This window comes from Macrobrachium nipponense, chromosome 13, assembly GCF_015104395.2.
Source record: "Macrobrachium nipponense isolate FS-2020 chromosome 13, ASM1510439v2, whole genome shotgun sequence".
Classification (NCBI taxonomy): domain Eukaryota; kingdom Metazoa; phylum Arthropoda; class Malacostraca; order Decapoda; family Palaemonidae; genus Macrobrachium; species Macrobrachium nipponense.
In genome coordinates this window covers 87,890,715-87,913,573 of record NC_087206.1, presented here as the reverse complement: position 1 = coordinate 87,913,573, position 22,859 = coordinate 87,890,715, and the positions used below count along the sequence as shown (strand labels likewise).

The 22,859-nt window shown below is 46.3% G+C and overlaps 1 protein-coding gene across 4 annotated transcripts in view; it reads left to right on the top strand.

The window, feature by feature from the left end:
* Positions 1 to 22,859, top strand: part of LOC135225172 (vacuolar protein sorting-associated protein 11 homolog) — a 230,146-nt gene that overhangs the window by 162,475 nt on the left and 44,812 nt on the right. For 3 of the 4 annotated variants that reach the window (XR_010316924.1, XM_064264424.1, XM_064264425.1), the window contains exon 20: positions 9,325 to 9,441. The exons of the other annotated variant lie outside the window; for it this stretch is intronic. Coding sequence is in view for 2 of the 3 variants with exons in the window: in XM_064264424.1 (XP_064120494.1) it covers positions 9,325 to 9,441 (117 nt within the window). In the remaining variant the exon portion in view is untranslated. The remainder of the gene's footprint in view (positions 1 to 9,324; positions 9,442 to 22,859) is intronic. 4 annotated transcript variants of the gene reach the window in all.

The following is a 22,859-nucleotide window of genomic DNA, read 5'->3' as shown; positions in this document are numbered from 1 at the left end:
ATACGTAATCTTCACACACTCCTCTATTTTTACCAGCCATTTATTTCTTCTTTTAAGGGTAATGTATTAAGCTAACTTTTAAAGGTGTTTACGGTATCTTTCATTTGATTTAAAAGTTAGGTTAATACTTATGTAAAGACTATCTCTCTCTCTCTCTCTCTCTCTCTCTCTCTCTCTCTCTCTCTCTCTCTCTCTCTCTCTCTCTCTCTCTCTCTCTCTCTCTCTCTCAGTTACCAGTAGCGTATATGATTTTTAATTGATCTATTCTAACCTTTACCTTCTAGAACTGTAAATGCCTGTTCCAAAACAGACTCATAACTAAGAGTTGTATTAGTCCAAATAAAAAGCACTGTTTGTTCATGAAAAGTAATTTCAGAAACAAAGAGAAAGAGAAAGATTAAAGAATTTCTTAAAAGTGGTTGAGAAGATTTGTAAAAATAGATTGGTTTGTCAGAAGGGGGAAAGAAGAGAGAACTATGTTGTACGTATGTAATCTTCACACACACTCCTATGTTTTTACCAACCATTTATTCCTTTTTTATGGGTAATGTATCACACTAACTTTTAAATGAAATTACAGTAACTTTAATTTCATTTAAAAGTTAGCATAATATTTAGGGAGCTTGATTAGGGTCATATTTAATATTCAAACTCTAGAAATAAGCATTCATTAGCATTTTTAGAGGCTGTGCGAAACTTATGCAAAAATTCCCCTTGCGCAAGGGGGTCTGGAACCTAACCTCGCATAAGTTCTGGGTATTACTGTATATACTTGGTAAGTATATATAAAATCTTATTTCACATAAGTGACTTACCAAACAATTACATTAGTTGTACGCTTTCTTACCTGGCAGTCGAAAATTCAAATTCATGGCGGCGGTAGCAGTGCTGCCATTGTTTGTGTAGGTGATACAGATCCCGCCCACTTTTGGGAATACCTGGTACTACTGAGCTTCAGACTTCAATTCGTTTTCTGCCGGCCACGGGGTAACACCGGTGGTTTGTTGTTGCAGTCGACTTTCGTCGCCATTGGGGATTTTTTCTTTTTGGTGATGTACAATTTCTTCGTTGGCTTTTTTGCTTCATCAGTTAGCTGCCTAGTTATTAACAAGTTATTATGAAGATGTCTGATGCTAGTTCTTCTTCAGTTAGGTTTTGCAGCAGTGGCAGCAAAACTAGATTAGCTACTATGAGATTCAGGGTCTCTGTAACACGGTTTTTTGGACTGCTCCTTTCAAAGCATCGGATGTGGCTGAAAGTTGACATATGTATATTTTTACAACCACACACAAATTTTGTCAGCATTATCAATAACCTAAACCCGATAGTTTTGATTTTTATAGCGTAAAAATGATTTAGCCGACTCCATGGCCAATGATTACGAGCCAAGAGTCGAAAAACATTCATTACGTAAGCAAGGTAAACAACTTTAAACGAAATGTTGCCCCGCCCATCCACCAGACAGAAACTCCATCGGCTCTGAAACCCAAAGACTTTATGAATGGCGGAACGATACATAGATGTGGGTGGGGTATCTAGCGTAGTAATACTACTGTAGTAGTAGTGCCGCAACAGTATAGCAGTAATATACATGAATTAAATGTTTAGGCCAACTGCTGGGATCCTTGAGGATCATTTAGCACTTGTTACAACTACTCGAGAAATTAGTTTTTATAGCCAGAAGTTAAATTTTCTAATCCAACAATGCCCATGGTAGCCTTCAGTGTTATCCTGAATTATAACGAGGCGAACGTGGGTGGAGCCTCATGAAGTCATCATTCTGACGATAATTATTGGTGAAGGTTTAAAGCCAATATACGGTACCGGTTATTTTATTTTCAGTAAATAGGTAGATAGCCAATAAATAAAAATTGCTTGACATTGGATATAGCAGTTATCAAATCAAGCTTGTCTACTATGTTTTTGAAAATTACCAACTATACATCTTGTCAATCTGATTGTGACCTATAAAGTAGACTGTAATTTCTTAGGAAACTTATTTTGGGAGTTAGACTAATAATCGAAGTGTTTTTGTATTTATTAACATATTTTGTTGGTTTGTTCATTATGACAATTATCAGTGGAGAGGTTCCAGAGTTCATAAAGGTGTACTGCTTTGCTTGTATTTAAATTTGTATGTCATTGTTGCCAGAGGTTTACCCTTCGTTACGTATAGCCAATCATCCATCAAGAAAGAGGGAAAAAATGCTGTCATAAGTTACGTAACGAGTGCGTTTGAAACCTTTTCTCTGAGTAAGGTGGCCCGTCTTCAAAAAAAGCCACTTTTCCATTATAAGTACCAAATTTATCAACCTACGTAATGCAGAATACAGTCAAAATTTATGTGTAGATATAATGTGTATTCTGAATAAGCGTTATATTTATGAAATGCGTAGATAAAAAGTTATTGCGAAAAAACCGTGTTACAGGGGCCCTGAATCTCATAGTAAACTATGTTACGATCCGCACTCCAAATGTGTTAAATGTAGGGGTCAGTGCTGTAACAAGGAATTAACTTGTGATGAATGCCGTAGTTTAGATGAACAAGGTTGGAAGACTTTTCAAGCTCATTTGGATAAGATGGACAAAGCTAGGAAAAGGAAAGCAGCTCTTAGAGGGGGTAGTAAAACTAGAGTAGAGATAACTCCCGTGCCTTTAGAGGCAAACAAACCGTCACTATCTTCTCCACTTTTATCGAATATTTCACCTATGAGAGTCCTCCAACTTCAGTACCAATTACTCCAGACCAGGTATCCCATGTTTCCGATCCCAACACCATTTCCTAGTTAGAGTCCAAGATGGACAAGAAATTTGAGTTCTTGGCAAAATCCGTTATGGATTTGGGTATGTCGTTTCGTGCGTTCGTAGAGAAGTCAAGTGAAAAGGCCAGTGTTAGGCCAAGTGTTAGTGTCGTGTCCGAGGAGGCGGCTGTCCGTTCCCCCTGTTCTCCTAGACGAAGGTCCCTGTCCCGCTACCCAGCTCCCGGGAGAAGACATACCGGAGGTCGAAGAGAGACTGGGGAAGTTGGCCCATGGTCAGTCGCCGACTCCGTCGATGTAGTCGACTCGCGAGTGCCCAGGAAACGCCGCTGGAAAGGCGTAGATATCAGTGACATGCAGTTGTTGTCTGACTCGGAAGTGCAGTCGCCTGTGTCGAAGTGAAAAGTGTGGAGTGATTTAGTGTCGCGTCCTTTGAAGAGACATGCCCAGCGTATGAGAGGGATGTCGCCGCCTGTTAAGAAATCCAAGGAGCACTGGAGTCCACAACCTTCCTGCAGTTTCGCACCGGACCAGTTTTTCCGGGAAGATCATCAGTCCTCTTCGGATAGCATAACTTCAGACGGAGTCAGACGCTCACGTGCATTACAGCCTCGTTGTGTATCGGTAGGAGTTTCAACTCGTTCGCCTCATTTGTCTCTAGCTGCTTCGACTCGTTTGTCTCGAGCTGCTTCGACTCGTTCGCCTCATATGTCTCGTGTTGTTTCGACTCCCAGTCGTTCGTTTTCAAAGAAGAGCCATACGACAGCCACGACTTCGTCTTTGCCTAAGGATGATGCGAAGGCCAAACCCTTGCTAGAGGATTCTGCTTTGGGTCCCTTTAAACATCAACTTCAAGAATTGATGGTCTTCTTGAAGAAGACAACGAGCCAGATGGAAGAGGAAGACTGGGTATTGGCCGTCCTGTCAGAAGAGGAAACTCAAGACCAGGATTCGAAGCCCTCTTCTGCTTATTCTAGTCTGTTAAGGTTTCTTTTACAGACTTATCCAGATTTTTTTTTAACCAGCTTCACCTTCTTCCCCTGTGTCAGTGTTTGTGAAGGATAGGAGATCAGTGCCTTCGGGGTTACCGAAACCAGTTCTTTCTCAGTCCTCGAAAAAAGCACTGAAGGAAGTAGAAGAGTGGCTTTGATAAGAAGAGGGAGTCAGGCAAGGCTTCGTTTGCCTTTCCTCCGTCAAAGCTGCAGAATAAAACGTACAGGTTTTATGCGACAGGAGAAGTTCCTTCTTTGGGAGTTTCTGCCTCCTCCCAAGGAGACTTCTCCGGTCTTGTGGACTCTCACAGAAGAGCTGCGTTCTCGGCTGCGAAAGTGTTGTTCTCTTCACCCCGAGTTGGATCACCTGGTGAAGAACTTATACAAGTTGATTGAAGTCTTCAGTTTTCTGGATTGGACTATTGCAGCATTAGCCAGGAAAATTGAAGATTGCCAGTCTCTAGATGAGGATTTTTCTGCTGACTGGCTCAATGTGTTGTCTTGTGCGGACAGGGCAGTGAGAGATGGTTCAGGGGAATTGGCTGCCCTATTCACTATGGAAGTACTAAAGAAGAGAGAACGGTGGTGCTCCTTCACAAATCGAGGAGTAACCACGAACCAAAAATCGGCTTTGTTGTTCTCCCCCCTGAGTAAATCTCACCTGTTTCCAGAAGAAACCATTAAGCATGTGCTGTCGGACCTCGAGAAAAAGTCCACCAACAATTATCTCTTTCAGTCAGCGAGAAGACCTAAGGAACCTCCAGCAACAGAAGCCAAAGCTTCTCCTCTACAAAAACATCCCTTTTGAGGAGGTAAGTCGAGGTGGCAGCAGAGACCAAGAACTAATCTACGAACCACCTCCAAGTCTACCAAGAAACCTTCCTTTAAGACAGAGAAATGATCGGAAGGTCCTTCACACACCCATGGGGGCAAGACTCCACGACTACAGGGAGGAATGGAGTCGAAGAGGAGCAGAACAGTGGGTAATTCAGGTGCTTTGAGAGGGATATGTGATCCCTTTTATGCAGGATCCACCACTGTACAATACACCTGTCTGTTTGACAGCATACTCAACAGGATCAACAAGAGGTTTGGCTTTAGCCAAAGAAGTAGAAGAGCTCATCAACAAAGAGGCCATAGAGGAAGTAACAGACACGAACTCCCCAGGGTTTTACAACAGGCTCTTTGTAGTCCCCAAGGCATCAGGGGGATGGAGACCTGTGTTGGACGTAAACCCTCTGAACCTCTTCGTCCGGAAGACGAAATTCGGAATGGAAACCAGTCGATCGGTAATGTCAGCCATCCAATCGGGCGACTGGATGGTATCTCTCGACATGAAGGATGCATACTTCCATGTAACCATCCATCAGAACTCCAGGAAGTTCCTGAGATTCGTCTTCAAGAAGAAAGTCTTCCAGTTCAGAGCCCTCTGCTTCAGTCTGTCAGCCGCCCCTCAAGTATTTACATACTCGGATTCTCGCTCCTCTGGGAAAATGGCTGCATTTGATGGGGATCAACACAGCTTTTTACTTAGACGACTGTTCAGGCGTCAGTGTGTGAAGGACTTGGAGAAGACACTTACTTTGACACAACAATTGGGTATCATAGTTGATTCCAACTCAGAGGATTCTCCATTTAGGGATGATACTAGACTCTAGCTTTTCGGGTTTTTCTCTCCCCGAAGAGGATAGAGTCCTGCCTGTCGACAGTCCAGCAATTTCTGGTTCGCCCGTCCTGCTCAGCGCTCGAATGGATGAGCCTACTCGGGACCCTGGCTTCAGTGGAGAGTTTTGTCAAGTAAGGACGCCTACACATGAGGCCGCTTCAGTTCTTCCTGAAAGCAAATTGGTCTCGGAAGACACAGTCGGACTCACTGGTTTTCCCCCTGACGGAAGAGATAAAGATGGATCTTCGTTGTTGGCATTCGAGGGAAAGATTACAAGATGGAATCTCCCTAGTCGTGTCGAACCCTGACCTGCAGTTCTTCTCAGACGCCTCAGACAACGGATGGAGAGCCCTCCTAGGAGACAAGAGAGTGTCAGGTCTATGGACAGAACGAGAAGACCTTGCACATCAATGGGAAGGAATTGAAGGCAATCCTCTTAGGGCTACAAGCATTCGACCACTTAGTCACCGGAAGAAACTTAGTCACCGGAAGAAACGTAGCGGTCTACTCGGACAACACCACAGCGTTGTCATATGTACGGAAGCAGGGAGGGACCCACTCGTTCTCTCTCAACAAGATAGCCGAAGATCTCCTCACCTGGACGAACGAGAAGAGGATCACCCTTTTTCCAAGAGTCGTGGAAGGGAGAATGAACGTACTTGCAGACGAACTGAGTTGGGTAAATCAGGTGTTACCAACAGAATGGACTTTGAATGAGAGTGTGTGTCAGGACCTCTGGAAGCTTTGGGGAAGACCATCGGTAGATCTGTTCGCCACATCGAGGAACAATCGCCTTCCCATTTTCTGTTCTCCAATTCCAGAACCACTAGATGCGGCTAGATTGGACAGGACTGGACGTTTACGCTTTTCTTCCCTTCGGGATGATAAGAGAGGTCTTAAACAAGCTTCAATTACACCAGAATGTGACAATGACACTAGTAGCACCATTCTGGCCCAGGAAAGAGTGGTTCCCAGACCTTCTCAATCTGCTGGTGGATTTTCCCAGACTACTTCCACAAAATCCATCGCTTCTCAGACAACCCCATTTCAACCGCTATCACCAAGGGTTGTCAGCTCTGGCCTTGACAGGATTCAGACTGTCAGGAACCTGGTCAGAGCAAAAGAGTTTTCGCGAAGGGCATCAGAGGCTATTGCTAGCTGCAGAAGAAGCTCTTCTACCAAGCTCTACCAGTCCAAGTGGAGAGTTTTTAGGTCATGGTGCAGACGACATAGCATCTCTTCTTCTGAGACATCTATAACAGAAAATGCTGAATTTTTGTTATTTCTGAGGGACACCATGAAGTTGGCCACTTCAACTATTAAAGGATATAGGGCCATGCTTTCATCGGTTTTCAAGCATAGAGGCCTTGACATTTCATCAAATCAGGACATCAGTGACCTGATCAGATCCTTTTGTTCCTCCAAGATTTTCAAGCCTGAAGAAGTGTAATGGAACTTGGATGTAGTTTTAAGGTGGCTCAACGGCCCCCAATTCGAACCGTTGAATTCTACAACCTTGAGGGACGTAACTAGGAAGACACTATTCCTAGTCGCCTTAGCCACAGCGGGAAGAGTAAGCGAGTTGCAGGCAATGAGTAAGGAAGTGGGTTTCGCCCAGGGCAATGCAGTTTGCTCTTATGTAACAGACTTTCTTGCTAAAAATAAGGATCCTTCGAATCCTTGGCCCCGTTCTTTCAAGATAAAGAACCTAAGGGACATAGTCGGGTCGGAAGATGAGGAACGTACATTGTGTCCGGTTAGAGCCATCAGACACTACCTGACTAGGACAGAAACTGAGAGAGGAGAGTCGAGCCGACTCTGGTGCTCGGTGAAAGACCCGTCTCAGCCTCTTTCAAAAAATGCAATGTCCTTTTTCCTGAGGAGTTTGATCCGAGAAGTGCATGCCCAAACTCAGGAACATGCTCTTAGGGTGCTGAAAGTGAAGACGCATGAGATTCGTGCAGTAGCAACGTCATTGGCTTTCAGACAGAATATGTCTCTATCCTCCATAATGCAAACTACGTTCTGGAGGTTGAAATCAGTGTTTGCATCGCAATATTTGAAGGAGGTAGAAACTACTTACGAAAACTGCTTTAGATTGGGACCGTTGTCAGTAGCGGGAATGGTGTTGGGAGAGGAAGCATAGGGGGACTGTTTTTTCCCTCTACTATTTCCTCACCTTGAATTTGAGGTTTTTTGAGTTTGTGGGAAGCCTGGGGGTACATGTACCTGAAGTACCCACCAGTTCTTATATCTGGTTAAGGGTACAATTTGGTTTTTAGTGTAGGTGATGGTTTTGTATGGTTTTTTATCTGGTCTTTTCGCCCAGGGCAAGGGCAAATTATTGTTGTTTTTGTCAATCGTCAGTGAACTTCCATGATTGCAAAAATCCCACCATTAGTAGGGACGACCCTGGCCTTTACTGCCACGTCTCCTACATGTGATGAGAGCACCGACCAGAGGCAGTATCTACCTGTAGCTGCTCTCTCACAAGGTAAGGTACTGCAGACATTATATATAATGTAAGCACATGACTGTTGTTTTTGTTCAGAAAGCTGACCATATACCCACCTTCCGGGTAATGTGGAGTCAGTTAATGTAATTGTTTGGTAAGTCACTTATGTGAAAATGATATTTTAATGATAAAATAAGATTTCACAAATACTTACCAAACAATTACATAATCAGAGCCCTCCCTCCTCGCCACAGATGGACGTTGCGGCTCAACGAATTGAAGTCTAAAGCTCAGCAGTACCAGGTATTCCCGAAAGTGGGCGGGATCTGCATCACCTACACAAACAATGGCAGCGCTGCTACCGCCGCCAGGAATTTGAATTTTCGACTGCCAGGTAAGAAAGCGTACATCTAATGTAATTGTTTGGTAAGTATATGTGAAACCTTATTTTATCATTAAAATATCATTTTTATTATAAAAATGTAATTTTCCATTATACATTCTGAGAATCTGGAGACCTTCTTGGGCTTAGGATTAGGATGTCTTGTACTGTTTTGTAGGCATATGAACTATGTTCACATAATAAAATTAGTCTCCAGTTATGAACTTGGATGAAACATCTTTTTTGTTTCAAGCCGAGTGATTAAACGTCTTAAATACTGGATTTCCCATCTTTTAGGCTTTTAAGGAGGTAACTGTCAAGTTGAAATTGTATTGAAAGCTTTGTATTACTTAATGAAATCGGGTCTCATAGGAGTTTAATTATATTAGAGCTATCAAAAGGGATATCTGTGTGTTAATCCTGTTTTTCTGAACCTGGCTGAAATAAATTCTTTCCCTTAAGTGTGGCCTGCAGGCATTGTAGTTGGTTTAACATTTTGAACTGACATTGCTTTTATAAAGGATTATATTGACAAAGTGGTCCAGAAATAGTTTTTAAATTATTTTATCATTAGAAACTCCAACTCCTTGTAACACAAAGCATTTCTTTAAAATTCTGCCACTCACATCTTCACGCATCTCCACCCTTTCATCTTGTTGTTCTCTTTGCAAGTAGATCTGGGCCTTCCAACACTTTTGATACCCTCAGGAGCCCAGCTTTTATAATTTTATACAAAAGGTATGAAGTCAGAGGCTTTACAGTCAAATCTTTTTCCATTTCTATAGTTTAAACTGCTGCAGAAAGTTTTTGAAAGCACTTCCATTTCTAGTGCACTGTGGATTATAAATTAAAAAATCAGAAATCATCAATATTCACTTACAATTTGCAAACCTCTTTGCTCATGAAAGAACATTACCTCAGAATAAAATCTTTGCATGGAAGCTTTATGTACTTGGTTATTTAGTCTTATGCAGTAGAATGTAATAAAAGTACAGTATATATTGTTTACCAAAGGAGCATTTCTTGCATTTTGTTTTTGTGTTTAAAACACTTTTATTTGTTATCTTTAGAGAAGAAGGAAGAACCTAGCAAACCACCACAAATAGTAGTAAGTGATGACGTAGCAGATTCCAGTTTGAGGGCAAGAAGTACAAGTGACATTTCAAAAGCAGATGCTAGAAACACTGGTAAGTTTAAGATCAGATCATTAGGATTCTAAAGATTTTGGAGGTAAGAGGTGCTAAAGCTGTTTTCATTTCCAGGTATCTGAATACTGTTTTATATATTTACCTTACCAAGTAATTACATTGCTCAGAGTTTCAATTGCCAGTAGCTCAACATTTTGAAATTCGTGGGTAGCGCTAGTTGTCTGTGAAGATGACTTGACCCCACCCACTCTCAAGGTAAGAGAGGAACAACTCAGCATAGAGCTCAATTTGTTTCTGCTAGCTCTCGACTGCAGTTGTGAGCAGTCAGCTTAATTTTTGGAATTTTGAAACTTTTTCTGTGGATGTTTCTTCTCTTTGTTGAAGTAGTAGTATTGCTGTTTGATAGCCTATGGCTTTGTAGTATGATAGGTTTTCATTACAAGACATTTTGTCATGGATTAAAACAGTTTTTCTTGGATGAGAGACTTTTCCCTTATTGTTATTGAAACTTATATTATTGTTGACTTGTTAGCAGTAATATGTTGGACTCAAGTTCAACCAGCTTACTTTATTGCAGGAAAAGTTGGAATGCAAGACTTATGATAGCTATATATGACTCTCATAGTATGTGCACAAACTTTAAGGGACATGTGTGTTCCATTAATGTAATTTGTGAAGAATGTAAAGATTGGGAGGCTAAAATTTATCTAAACTGGATAGGGACAGGAAGAGGAAGGCGGCTTTCAGAGCCGATAGTAAGAAAGTAGATTGTCAGTTCGGTAAAGTCTTCTAATAATAATATTCCTGTATTCTCTGTGCCTGTTCCCACTTTGTCTCCCATTCCCAGTCCTTCAACTTTTCCGCCTTCTTCACCCAGCTTCCACGCTTCCAACCCCGACCCCATTGCCAGCCTCAAAAGATTGGTTTTATAATGTATATTGTGCCCAATTAGAGGCATCTGTGAAAGTCCTTATGGACAAAGATGAAGGTAGGATTGTTAGTGAAGTGATAGTGGATGAGGTGGCCACTCGTCCTGCCGATGCTTATAGGCAAAGGTCATTGGCGTATTCCCCTACAACTAGAAGTCATTCAAGAGGCTCAAGTGAGGTTGTTGGGGTCTGCCCATGGGTAGTCACCCCTCTGTTGGACTTGTTTTAACATCCCAGGTCATGACAATGGACAGCCATTGGAAAGGCGCCCATACGGAAGTGAGTCGGCTGTTCGCGAGTTCCGAGTCTTCCAGCCCTGAGAATAGGCACCAGTGCTTTAGTGATGAGTCGTGGCCACTGAAAAGGCATGTAGTGGATATGGTTTGCTCTTCAGTGCCCTGCAAGAGGTCAGAGAACCTTCGCACAGCCCACAACCTTCGTACAGCTTCTGGGATAGCCCAAGACGTTTTTCTCCAAAGTGCCCTGTGCTGGAACCCAGGCGCCCTTCCTTGTTGAACTGTTCTTTGTCTTCCAAGCACTCTCCTTTCTCTTGTGAATGCATAGTAGCTCCTGAGTGCCCAGCATATCTCTAGTGCCCAGCAGTGTCCGAGCGCTTGGTAGCATCAGAGCACCCACTAGCGCCTGAGCGCCCATTAGCGCCCAAGCACCCAGCAGTGCTCAAACGGTCAGCACATAGATGTTCAGTTTCTTTCTGAGAGCGCCTGGCACATTCCCCGACTCATCTGGTGCCAGGTGCTAAGAGCTTGGCACTAGCTTCTGCATACTCTTCTCTGTCTCATTCATCGCTTCCCACTGTTGAAGTTGTGGATCCTTCTTTAGTACCTATCCAGGAACAACTTACTGACATTGTGGGCCTACTGAAGAAAGTCTTCGGCTGCTCAGGCCCCTTCTGATTTACACCTGTCCCCTGTTTCATCAAAGGAAGAGGATGATGTGGATCAGGGTTCTGCTCCTTTGGCTTATGCAGCCTTGTTGACTTATTTGCTGCAGAGCTTCCCTGGTTTTTTTCTCATCAGTGACCCTGACTTCTCCAGCTTCCATGTTCTTTATGAATACTAGCATGCCTGCTGACTCCTCCAGGCTACCAAAGATGGTGCGCTCTTCTTCTGCAAAGAAGGCCCTGAATGAGCTTGATAATTGGCTCTCAGAGAGGAGAGAGCAGGGAAAATCTTCCCTTATTTATCTTCCTTCCCGCCTTGTCCGTTGGAGGTATTTGTCGTATGCTACTGGGGAAGCTTCCTCTCTGGGAGTCGCTGCCTCCTCCTAGGGGGACTTCTCTGCCCGTATAGACTTGTCCCGGAGGTCAGCCTTCGTCGTCGCTTAGGTGATGTTCTCTCCTACAGAACTTTACCACCTCCTCAAGAATCTTTTTAAGTATTTGAAGTCCTTAACTTCTTGGACTGGTCAGTGGGTGCATTAGCTCGGAAGATTAAAGACTTCTTCTCGTTATCAGAAGACGTCGCTTCAAATTGACTGAATGTCTTTTCATATACCAATAAGGATATTAGGGATATAACTCAAGAGCTAGTCTGTCTTCCCCATGGGAGTTCTTAAAAAGAGAGAGGTTTGGTGCTCTTTCACCACAAAGGGTGTCACTGCTTCACAGAAATTGGCTTTGCTCCTCTCTCCTTTTGATCGTCAGCACCTTCTCCCTCAGTCCGCTGTCAGCGACAGTGCTTCAGATCTTCAAAAGAATAATATACCCAAGACCTTTTAGCATAGCCAACTAGGTGCCCCAGAGAACTTTTGACTGCTAGCATCAAATCCATTTCTCCCCTTCAGCCTTGCCCTTTTGTGGTGGCAGACCAAGGGCCCAATCCAGACCTATGACAAATTTCTGGTTTTTGTCTCTCCCATTCAAGAAGTCCTTCTCCAAGTCTTCAGCATTTAAGTAAGGACACTTTCCTCCATGCACTGGTAGGAGCCAGGCTCCTCCTTTTCTGGGTGAGATGAAGTACAAGGGGAGCAGGGGAGTGAATTGTGAAAGTATTGAAGGAGGACTACACCATCCCATTCAGGGAGAAGCCTCCCTTAGTCAATACTCTCATTGTGTTGACCATCTACCCTGCAGGCTGAGAGAGGTTTTAGGCCCTCTCAGATAAAGTATCATCCCTCTTCAAGAGCCATCGAAGTGGTTAACAATGTCAAGCCAGGTAAGACAGTGTTTACAATCGTCTCTTTGTAGTTCCCAAGTCATCTGGGGGATGGAGACCTGTCCTGGACATCAGTGTCTTGAATTTCTTTGTCAAAAATATCTCTCTCTTTTTAGGTGACTGGCTTCTTCAATCACCCTCGAAGGAAAGTTGGATGGAGGACCTTCAGAAGACCCTTCACATACTTCAGGTTTTAGGCCTTTTGATCAACATCCAGAAGTCTCAGCTGATTCCAACATAGAGTTTTCTATATTTGGGGATGACAATAAACTCTCAATTTTCAGGTTTTTCTGTCCCCCAAAAGAATACAGTTACGTTTGAGGAAAGTGAACGAATTCCTCTCCCGTCAAACCTCCTCAACCAACCAATGGGTGAGCCTTCATGGTACCCTAGCCTCCATGGAGCAGTTTGTCTCCTTAGGAAGACTCCATATACGAGTCCTTCAGTTCCACCTAAGGAAGATCTCCTATGGTGGAGGTCAGAAACCAGACTGTCAGAGGGAAAATCCCTCCTGTTGAGCCCTGACCTAGACTTTTATGCAGACGCATTAGATCTGGGTTTGGGGACTCTTCTAGGCAACAAGGACACATCTGGAACATGGTCCTAGGAACAGAAACTCTGGCACATCAACATCAATGAGCTGACAGCAGTTCATTTAGGTCTGCCGCACTTTGCGATAGAAGTCTGCAAGACAGTGACCGTGCATTCACACAATACCATGGCCCTGTCATACATGAAGCAAGGGAAACTCTTTCATTCTCCCTTTATGAGGCAGCAAGGTCCCTTCTTCTATGGGTGGACCACAATCAGACCAAGTTAGTGATTCAGTTCATTCAGGGCAAGCTGACTCTTCATCCGCAGGTGTGCGCTGATCTGTGAAAACTGTGGGGGAGACCGCTTATAGATCTTTTCGTGATTTCCAAAAATCATCGTCTTCCCTTATTCTGTTCACCAGTCCCAGACCCTCTAGCATGGGCAACAGATGTCATGCTACAGGACTGGTCTAACAAAGATCTGTATGCCTTCCTGCCATTCTGCATGGTAAGGGAAGTTCTCAAGTTTTGCACCCACATAAATGTCATGATGACAGTTTCCCAATTCTGGCCTCAGAAGGAGTGTTCCCAGATCTCATCGGGCTTCTGACAGACTTCCTGAGGTTGTTACCACAAAGGCCAAGTCTTCTTAGACAGCCCCGTTTCAGGCGTTTCTACCAAGGATTGTCCACTGTAGCCCTGACAGGATGCAGATTGTCAGGAAACTTCTTAGCAGGATTTTCAAGGTTGGCTACAGAGACTATTGCAAAATGTAGACATTTTTCTTCCAACAAAGTCTACCAAGCCAAGTGGACAATCTTTAGAGCCTGGTGTAGATGACATAATATCTTGTCTTCTCAGACATCTATAGCAGACATTGTAGACTTTCTTCTTTATTTGAGGACATCTAAGGGCCTTTCTTCCTCTATGATCAAAGGTTATAGGGCAATGCCGAGTTCTCTTTTTTGGCAGAGGGGTGTGGATCTTTCTTTATATCAGAACCTGTCTGATCTCATCAAGTCCTTCGATACCTCCAAGCCAAAGAGATTAGAGGCTGTCCCTTGGAATTTGGATGTAGTCCTTAAATGGCTCTCGAGTCCCTTTTTGAGCCTCTTTGTTCAAGCTTTGCTACAAGACCTTACTAGAAAGACCCTCTTTCTTGTGGCACTTGGAACTGCTAAGCGGGTTAGTGAGCTACATGCTGTCAACAAAAGAGTCCGATTTTCCCAAGGGGATGCTGTGTGTTTATTCACCCTTGGGTTTTTAGCAAAAAACGAGAACCCATCCAAACCATGGCCTCATTGCTTCACTATTAGAAGTCTAATGGAGATCATGGACCCAGAAGATGAAGAGATAACTCTTTTTCCGGTTAGAGTGCTGAGGTATCACCTGCATAGAATGGAGAAGATCCAAGGTCCTATGAGTAACCCATGGGTCTCAGTCAAAAACCCAACTCTTTCCTTGTATAAGAATGCCCTGTAATCCTTCTTGAGGGATCTTCTTACTACTGAAGCCCATTCTCAAATTGGAGAGGATGTATTGCCATCTTTCAAAGCTAAGGCTCACGAGATCAGGGCAGTTGCCACTTTTTTAGCCTTCAAGCACAATTTATCTTTATCTTCTATTTTGCAAGTGACTTATTGGAGGTGTAAGTCAATCTTGCAACTCATTATCTACGTGATGTTGAAATGGTTTTCGATAATTGCATTACTTTGGGTCCATTGTCGGTGGTTGACATGGTGTTGGGGGATGAAGTGTAGGAAGCATTTCTTTCTTCCTTGTTCTTTTCGCCTTGACCTAAGGTGTCGAGTCGTAAGGGAGCCTGGAGGTACTGTGTACCTGGAGTTCCCACCAGTCTTAGTTTTAATGGATAGGTAGTGGTTCTTTATTGTATTGTAGGTGACGTTTTTTGTCTGATTGATTGTTCTGTGGTACTGTGATCAGGGCAGGGAAAACTTTAAACTACAGTATACACTTTGTTAGCCTATGAAATTACCCATTCGCTGCACAGCTCCCACTGATGTAGAGGTGCTTCTGGGCTATACCGCCACTCCTACATGGATAAGATGAGTGCCAACCAGAGGCAGTTTATACCTGCAGTAGCTCTCTTACCAGGTAAGGAACAACAAGCATTGTACCAATGCTAGCAATATTCTCTATTCTTTAACTCATTATCATCTCATTAATGGTTTGGGGTAGAAAATGTATCCCACTCTGTTTCAATATGAGATTCAGCTGTGTAACTTGGACAAGAGGGCACAAACAAATTGAGCCCTTTGCTGAGTAGTTCCTTTCTCACCCTGAAAGTGGGTCGGGTCAAGTCACCTACATAGACAACTTGCACTACCCATGAATTTCAAAATTTTGAGCTGCCGGTGAGTGAAACAGTGAGCAATATACGTAATTACTTGGTAAGATTATATCAAATTTTATTTTATTAATAAAAATTTCATTTTTCTTTTTGAATTTTGTTCTGATGTTTAACATGTACCCGTCTCCCCATAAATGGGATAACTCATATCTTTTCAGTCGAAATGTTTCACTTCAAATTTTTACTCTGTTTATAGGAAATACAGTACAAACTGTTGTTAAACAGAGGTATTGCTTTAGCCCTTCAAACAGCAGGTCAACCGAGAATTTCTGAAGAAACCAATGCTTTTTATGTTTAGAAAGGTGAGAAACACCGGTCGAAGTAGAGGGGTACAGGAAAGTGAAGGATTTTCGCTTCCTGTTGTGACAAGAGAGAGAATACTAAATAGATGAGCCTTGCTGTAGTTGGGAAGTTTTCCCTGATGAGGGAGGAGAGAGTGGTAGAAAACATCAAGATGGTTAACAAAATTAGGAGCAAGAGAAGAAGCAATAATACATTCCAAAATGTCTAGATTCATAAATAAACATTTGATAACACCAGTATCTTATGTAAGGATGACAACGTATGAGTTACGTTTTTTGTTGCTGTTAAATTAAGCCAGCCATGTGTTAACATGTGCTCTTGTTCCTAGAGAAGCCCATGAAAGTTAGACTGAAATATGATTGCAGACAAAATTTCACAAGTATCTTAGGGTTAGCAAGATTAGGGGCTGTGCTGGGGCTCATCTCATGATTCAAAACTCCATGTGGTTTGCTCTCAGAGCACAATTTTTTGCATTGAACATGGTGAGATGGGATTTGCATGGATAGGCAACACAAGTGTTCTTCATCTTATAAAATGCCAGTGACAGTGCAGTTAAAAACTCATAAAATTTTCACTTTAGCATTTTGCAACAGTTATTACCAGTTTCTGTGTATCTGGTGGTTTTATATGAAGGCTACATAATTTTTATCACAGCCAATGGTAGGAACTGAGACTGAATGAGTAACTCCTATAGTATATGGTTCTGATAGAAACTGTGGCAAGGTAAAGTTTTAAAAGTCAGGACAGCCCGAGCTGTCACTCTCAACCTGTTTTAAAGAAGGAATTCTTATGTTTATCTTTCTTATTATAATGATTTCTGTGGAGTAAATCTGCTAGTCTTGAAGTCAGTGGAAGTTTTGTCTATCATGGTTATACTTGCCGCTTATTTTGTTTGTGTGTGATAAATTCTAGTACTGTACTTTCATTATATTCAGATACATATATTATTGTTCCGGTATGTATACAAACCCTCGGTCCTTTAACAATAGGAATATAACTTAGCGGCAGCTGAACCAGTTGTAAGCTTCGAACAAGGGGGTTCGGTAGTTAACTGCTTGTCCTGCAGTTGGCGGTCAGCTCGACTGCAAGGAGACGAGTCACTTTGCTTTCAGCCGCGCTAGTGGATGGACGTGTTGCTTTGCCTCTCTGCCCGCTTATCGTCATATGCTTTGTGTGCTTCACTGCGTGAAGATTCTTTTTTTTGGCTTTTTCTCTTACTGTGTGTTTGTGTAAAAGGATATACGTAAGTACGTGTGTATTTTGTATTTCATACAGTGATTTTGACTTCGTTATGGAATCCCGAGAGCCGGAGAGACAACCTCGCCCCCCCATCAGCCGCAGATTGTGCCCTGGTGTGGAGGGCTGTAAGTGTGGGGCCTTTCGGTCCTCTGATGAGGTCGACCCTCATGAGTATTGTACTCGGTGTAGAGGGCGAGACTGCTCTCGCACCGAGACATGTGAAGTATGTGTTTCTTGGTCGGAGGAGCAGTGGGGGCGCTATGGGGGGAGGAAGAAGCCGCGTAAGCCGGCCAGGGAGTCGTCGGAGGATTCTCTGCTTGCTCTCCTGGTCACAGACACGTCTTCTTCGTTCCTCCCTCCATCTCAGCTCCCTTGTATGGCTCCTTCCCCTTCGGGGGAGGTATCTTGTTCCTTCTCTTCGCTCGATCAGTCGAGCGTGGAGGGGGCAGCGAGGTACCCCGACATCCAGCTGTATTTGGGGTCTTCCGTTCGCTCGGGGTGGGCTCTGTCCCCCCCGGGCGAGGAGTGACCCTCCCCTTACTAACCCGGCTCTTTTTGCTTCTTCAGGTTTGCTTGCCACAGGGGACGATCTTGGCTGGGGCTCCAGGGGACACCGACGATTCAGGGGCTGCTGAGTCACCTTGCGAGAGGGGCTATGCTGGTTACCCACGGCCCGATCACCACGACTACCACGACGGTGTCCACACCTGGCTACGCTGCTCCGCCGCACCTGGTGTACACAGCACGTAGACCCCGACAGCCGCTGTGCAGACGCCGCTGCCGGAGGGGAGGATGCCTGCTGTGACGCCGCCACCTGGTTTTGCCGCTCTTGCCTCAGCCCTGACTTCCGGTGTCCTAAGAGCTCTCCACTGGACCTGCCTCTTGTGCATAGGATGCCGCTAGTTCCTGCCCCGCCTCCTGTTCCTGACCACGCTGCCGCTCCAGTTCCAGTACCAGTTCCTGTTTTGTTGTTCCTGCCTGTGGTGTTGCTGCTCGCACCCCAGGTCCTTCCAGACAGGTGCAGTCGGGCCCTGTTGCTTCGGCAACTGCCCCGTCTCCACCCTGGATGGAAGACCTGACGGTTGTCCTGAAGAAGCTGACAAAGAAGAGGAGGAGGAAGGTTTCATCGTCGTCTTCATTGTCTTCTTCGTCGTCGTGTGCCGCCGCTTCCCCTTCGACTTCTAAGGCCCCACAGCCTAAGAAGAAGGTCGCCTCCTCCCCCCCTAAGAAGGCTCACTCTGAAACTTCTAAGGGTCCTTCCCACTCCGGTGGGAAGGTTGGGACTTCCGCTGGTCCTCCTGTTTCTTCAGGAACGGGGCCCGTCTCTCCTTCCACAAGGAAGAAGAAGACGGGGACCGGAGGAGCACCGGCTAACACTGGTACCTCCTTGCCTGGCACCAGAGGTTCTGCCTCGGCACCGGGTACCGTCTCGGCCTCTCGTTCGCGAGAGATACCGAGTGTACGGTCGCCCACGGGTGACCGTGCAGCCAAGACCCAGGCAACCGCGATCGCTCTCGTAGCGAGCCGCTGGTACCCAGGGTTGACGCGACGGTCCCAGACTGTTCGCGGGCTGAGGCTAGGAAGCGGTCCCCTCGGTTACCTGAACCAGCCTCGGCTGGTCCAAGCGACTTGATGCGCCGTGAGGACAGGCCTCGCTTCCACTGCGACAGTGGACTCTGCCGGTCCCCTGACCGCCGCTCCCACCGGGACCGTGCGGAGAGGGAGACTAGTAGCAGCTCTTCTGACGCTCGGGACCGTCGATGCTGTTCTCAGTCCAGCCGCTCTCCCAGGGAGAGCCACTCGACTAGGCCTGCAGCTCGATCGCCACCACGGGTTGGTGATTGCCTGCAGCCCCCTCAGCACACTGGTTTTGCCGGTGGGAGCGGGGGGAGCGTCTGGGCTTCCTCTTCTATCCCTTCAACTTCCTCGGGCTACACCGGGAAGAGCGAGGCGATCAGGAGTGATCACGAGGGCCGCGCTCCTTGTGATCCCGCCACGACGCCCTACAAACCTAGCACGGTCCTCGGATCGACCAGATCGTATGCGCAAGTGGCAGGAAGAGACCATGAGGGGTCTGTTGTGGTTCCTCCTGTGGAAGGAGGAGGTTCTCGGGAGGCGTTCTCGAGATCCAGAGGTCGTTCTCAGAGGTTATTGCGCTGATTCGTCAGCACAACAACCTCGGGGAAGGATCGCCGCTCCCACCTTCCTAGCCCACATCGGGTTTGGAGTTGTTCTGGGGTCCCAAAAAGGAACCCAGGACGACGGTGGGTCTGCCACGATCAGCCTTGGCTGATAGTGTGCTGGGCCAGGTGGACGCTCTTGTCTCCGGACAGGAGGGTTCGCTCCGGTCCGGTAGGTCATCCAAGCTCCTTCCCCCACCTCTACCGCGACAGAGGCGCTTCTACTTGCCTTCGGAAGATCCTCTGCCGCCCAAACAGGTTAACCCGGAGCTAGCTAGGCTAACTCTGGGGGTGTCTCTGCAGCAGCTCCTGTCGGAGAACCTCTGGTTCTTGCAGCAAGAGGCACTTGCCTTGGAATCTACCACTATGGCAGCATTCCAAGCAGTCTCCTGGCTTGACCTGTGGTCCCTCACAGTGTCGAAAACTGCGGCCTCCTTGGGGAACATCACTCCTGAAGGGGACATGGCTTTTGTGAGACTGTGCCAGTCAGGAGGTAGGGCCAGCTCCTACCTAGCCCACCAGACGGCTAACCAGTGGGCCAACCTGGTTCTTCGGCGTAGGGACGCTGTTCTCACCTGAGTGACCAGGGCGGCTGGGCAAGAGGCGGCCTTGGGTCTTCGCAACGGACCAGTATGGAGTTCCTCCTCTCTCTTCCCCAGAGAGATGGTGGACGCTGCTGCGGTGGAACAACGGCGCACTTACGAGAGTGACCGTTTAGTCCACCAGGCAGTCTTGAAGGTGGCTGGGCAACCTCGAACGACTGCGGCTAAGCCCAAGAGTTTAGCTAGCGCTTCCTCTGCGGCTAACACGATTGCTTCATCGAAGCCCAGAGGAAAGACTCTACCTTCAACTTCTTCATTAAGGAGTGACCGTAACCAGCCCTCCTCCCAGTCCTTCTCTCGAGGAGGATCTGGGATGAAGAAGCCGAAGAGAGGCGGGAAACGCTGGGGATGGCATTCCCCCTCACCTCCTGCCGGAAGTGGGGGGTTGCCTGGCGAGCCATTGGGCAACACGGCAGCGCTACGGAGCGGAGACCTGGATAGTGAACATGCTTCAGGATGGATATTTACTTTCCTTCGAGTCTCGGCCACCCCTCACCTCCAACCCGGTCCATCTTCAGACGTATGTTCCTGGTTCAACCAAGGACGTGGCGCTTCGGCAGGAAGTAGAAGCCATGCTGAGCAAACGTGCTGTGGAGATCGTATGGGATCAGTCGCCGGGCTTCTACAGTCGAATTTTCCTGGTGGAGAAGTCCTCGGGGGGCTTTCACCCGGTGATAGATCTCTCTCCCTTGAACCGATTTGTTCGCCAGACTCAGTTCATGATGGAAACGGCATGATCAGTGCTCAATTCCATCAGGGAGAACGATGTCATGCTTTCTGTGGATCTGAAGGACCCGTATTTCCAGATACCCATCCATCAATCCTCCAGGAAGTACCTCTGCTTCATCCTCGACGGGACAGTGTACCAATTCAGGGCACTTTGTTTCGGTCTCTCAACCGCCCCACAGGTGTTCAAGCGAGTGTTCACGCTGGTGTCGACTTGGGCCCACTCGGTAGGGATACGTCGTCTGAGGTATCTCGACAATTGGCTTGTCCTGGACAAGGATCGACTCTTCGAATTCTGCCGCGATCTTGGGATCGTAGTGAATTACGAGAAGTCGGATCTTGAGCCCAAGCAGAGGATGAAGTACCTGGGCGTGCTGATCGACACGGTAGCAGGCCGAGTCTTCCCCGCGGATTCGCGGATCAGCAGGTTCAGGGAGGCAGCAAGACAGTTCCAGTCTCGACAAGAGCAGCCAGCTCAGTAGTGGCAGGTCGTGATCGGTCACCTGTCTTCTCTCGAGAAGTTAGTTCCTCACGGACGTCTTCACCTGTGGTCTCTTCAGTGGAGATACCTCAGACAGTCCTCTGCAGCTGTATACCAGGGGAAGTGGTCCGTCTTCTGTGGTTGGTGTCGGGGATGGGGTCTCTCTCCTCTCAGAGCCACTGTTCAACAGGTAGTGGATTTCCTCGTCTTCCTTCACCGAGAGAAGCTCCTCTCCGTCTCTCCAGTTAAAGGATACAGAGTCGCCCTGGCCCTAGTCCTTAAACTGCGAGGTGTGGACATCTCTTCTTCATTCGAGATCTCCCCCCTGATGAAGAGCTTCGAGACGTCTTTTCCACCCGGGGAACTCAGGCCCCTGGGATGGGATGTGACTCTCGTCCTTAGGAGTTTGACTCACAGACCCTTCGAGCCACTACGAGAGTCGTCAGACAGGGAGCTGACCCTCAAGACCCTCTTCTTGCTGGCCCTGGCATCGGCGAAGAGAGTAGGGGAACTTCATGGTCTTTCCTTCGACATCAAGCATTCCAGGGGATGGGGATCCGTGACGCTCGATTTCGTCCCGAACTTCGTAGCAAAGACTCAGAATCCTTCGGTCCCTGATGACCGGTTGGAGTCTTTCACGATCCCCCCCCTGAAGGACTTTACTGATGATGATGCAGATGAGATGCTGCTTTGTCTTGTGAGGGCGCTATGGTGCTATCTAAAGAGAACTCGATACCTCAGGCCTGAGTGTCGACGCCTCTTCGTTAGCGTCATGGTTACCAAGAAAGAAGTTTCCAAGAACACTCTTTCTTTCTGGCTACATGAGGTGATCAGGAGGGCGTACAACTCAGATGGTAGTGACAACACCCGTACCCTTCGTCTGAGAGCCCACGAAGTCAGAGGTATTGGTCCAACCCTTGCAACTTCTCCCTGGCACAGGTTCTGAAGGCAGGGGTTTGGACTAACCAGACCACCTTTACTTCCTTCTACCTTCGGGATATTACCCACAGGTCCTTGGACACTTTTTCCTTGGGAACCGTGGTGGCTGCTCAACAAGTTGTGTAGTCTACCCAGCACCCGATCAGACAGAACAGCATTGCATCCTTGTGTAACTGCATGAATGGACAAGTGAAAGAGAGTGTGACTGGCTTCTCTTCCTCCTTCGTTCTTCCTCCTCTACCTGTGGGCAGAGGGCTGCAGTCGTCACTACACTGAACAGGAGGCCGATGCAGGTAAACTACGCAACCGAGCTCCATCCTATCCCTTTCATTAGGGATAGGAGTTTTCATCCATCACTCCCCAACAAGGGGGGGAGTGGAAGCCAACAAGAGACAAACCCATGACTTCATCTTGGCTCTTGAGGTAGGAACTAGTTCTTGCATATATTGCTATTTATAAGAGGTACACTTGCCTCCCTCTTATAAATTTGGTCCAGAGGTCTGACCACTGATCCTGCGGTGCACACCCCGATCAGGTGGGCAGAGGCTAGGATCCCTCCCTTTACTCTTACGACCAGGGAGGGAACCAAGGTAGGACGAACACCAGTCTGTTCATAAGACTCAGATTCCACCCACCAATAAGCGAGTCTTCCTATTGTTAAAGGACCGAGGGTTTGTATGCGTACCGGAACAAATAACAATTTGTCAAAAATTGTATTTTTCCTAACTATACAAACCTGAGGTCCTTTACATATAGTCCCACCTCATGCCACCCCTCACTCTGCATTTTCCTGGGCCTAAAGCAAAGTGACTCCTCTCCTCGGAGTCGAGCTTACCACCAACTGCGGGACAAGCAGTTAACTACCGAACCCCCTTGTTCGAAGCTTACGACCGGTTCAGCTGCCGCTAAGTTATATTCCAATTTTAAAGGACCTCAGGTTTGTATAGTTAAGAAAAATACAATTTTCGACATTGTTATTT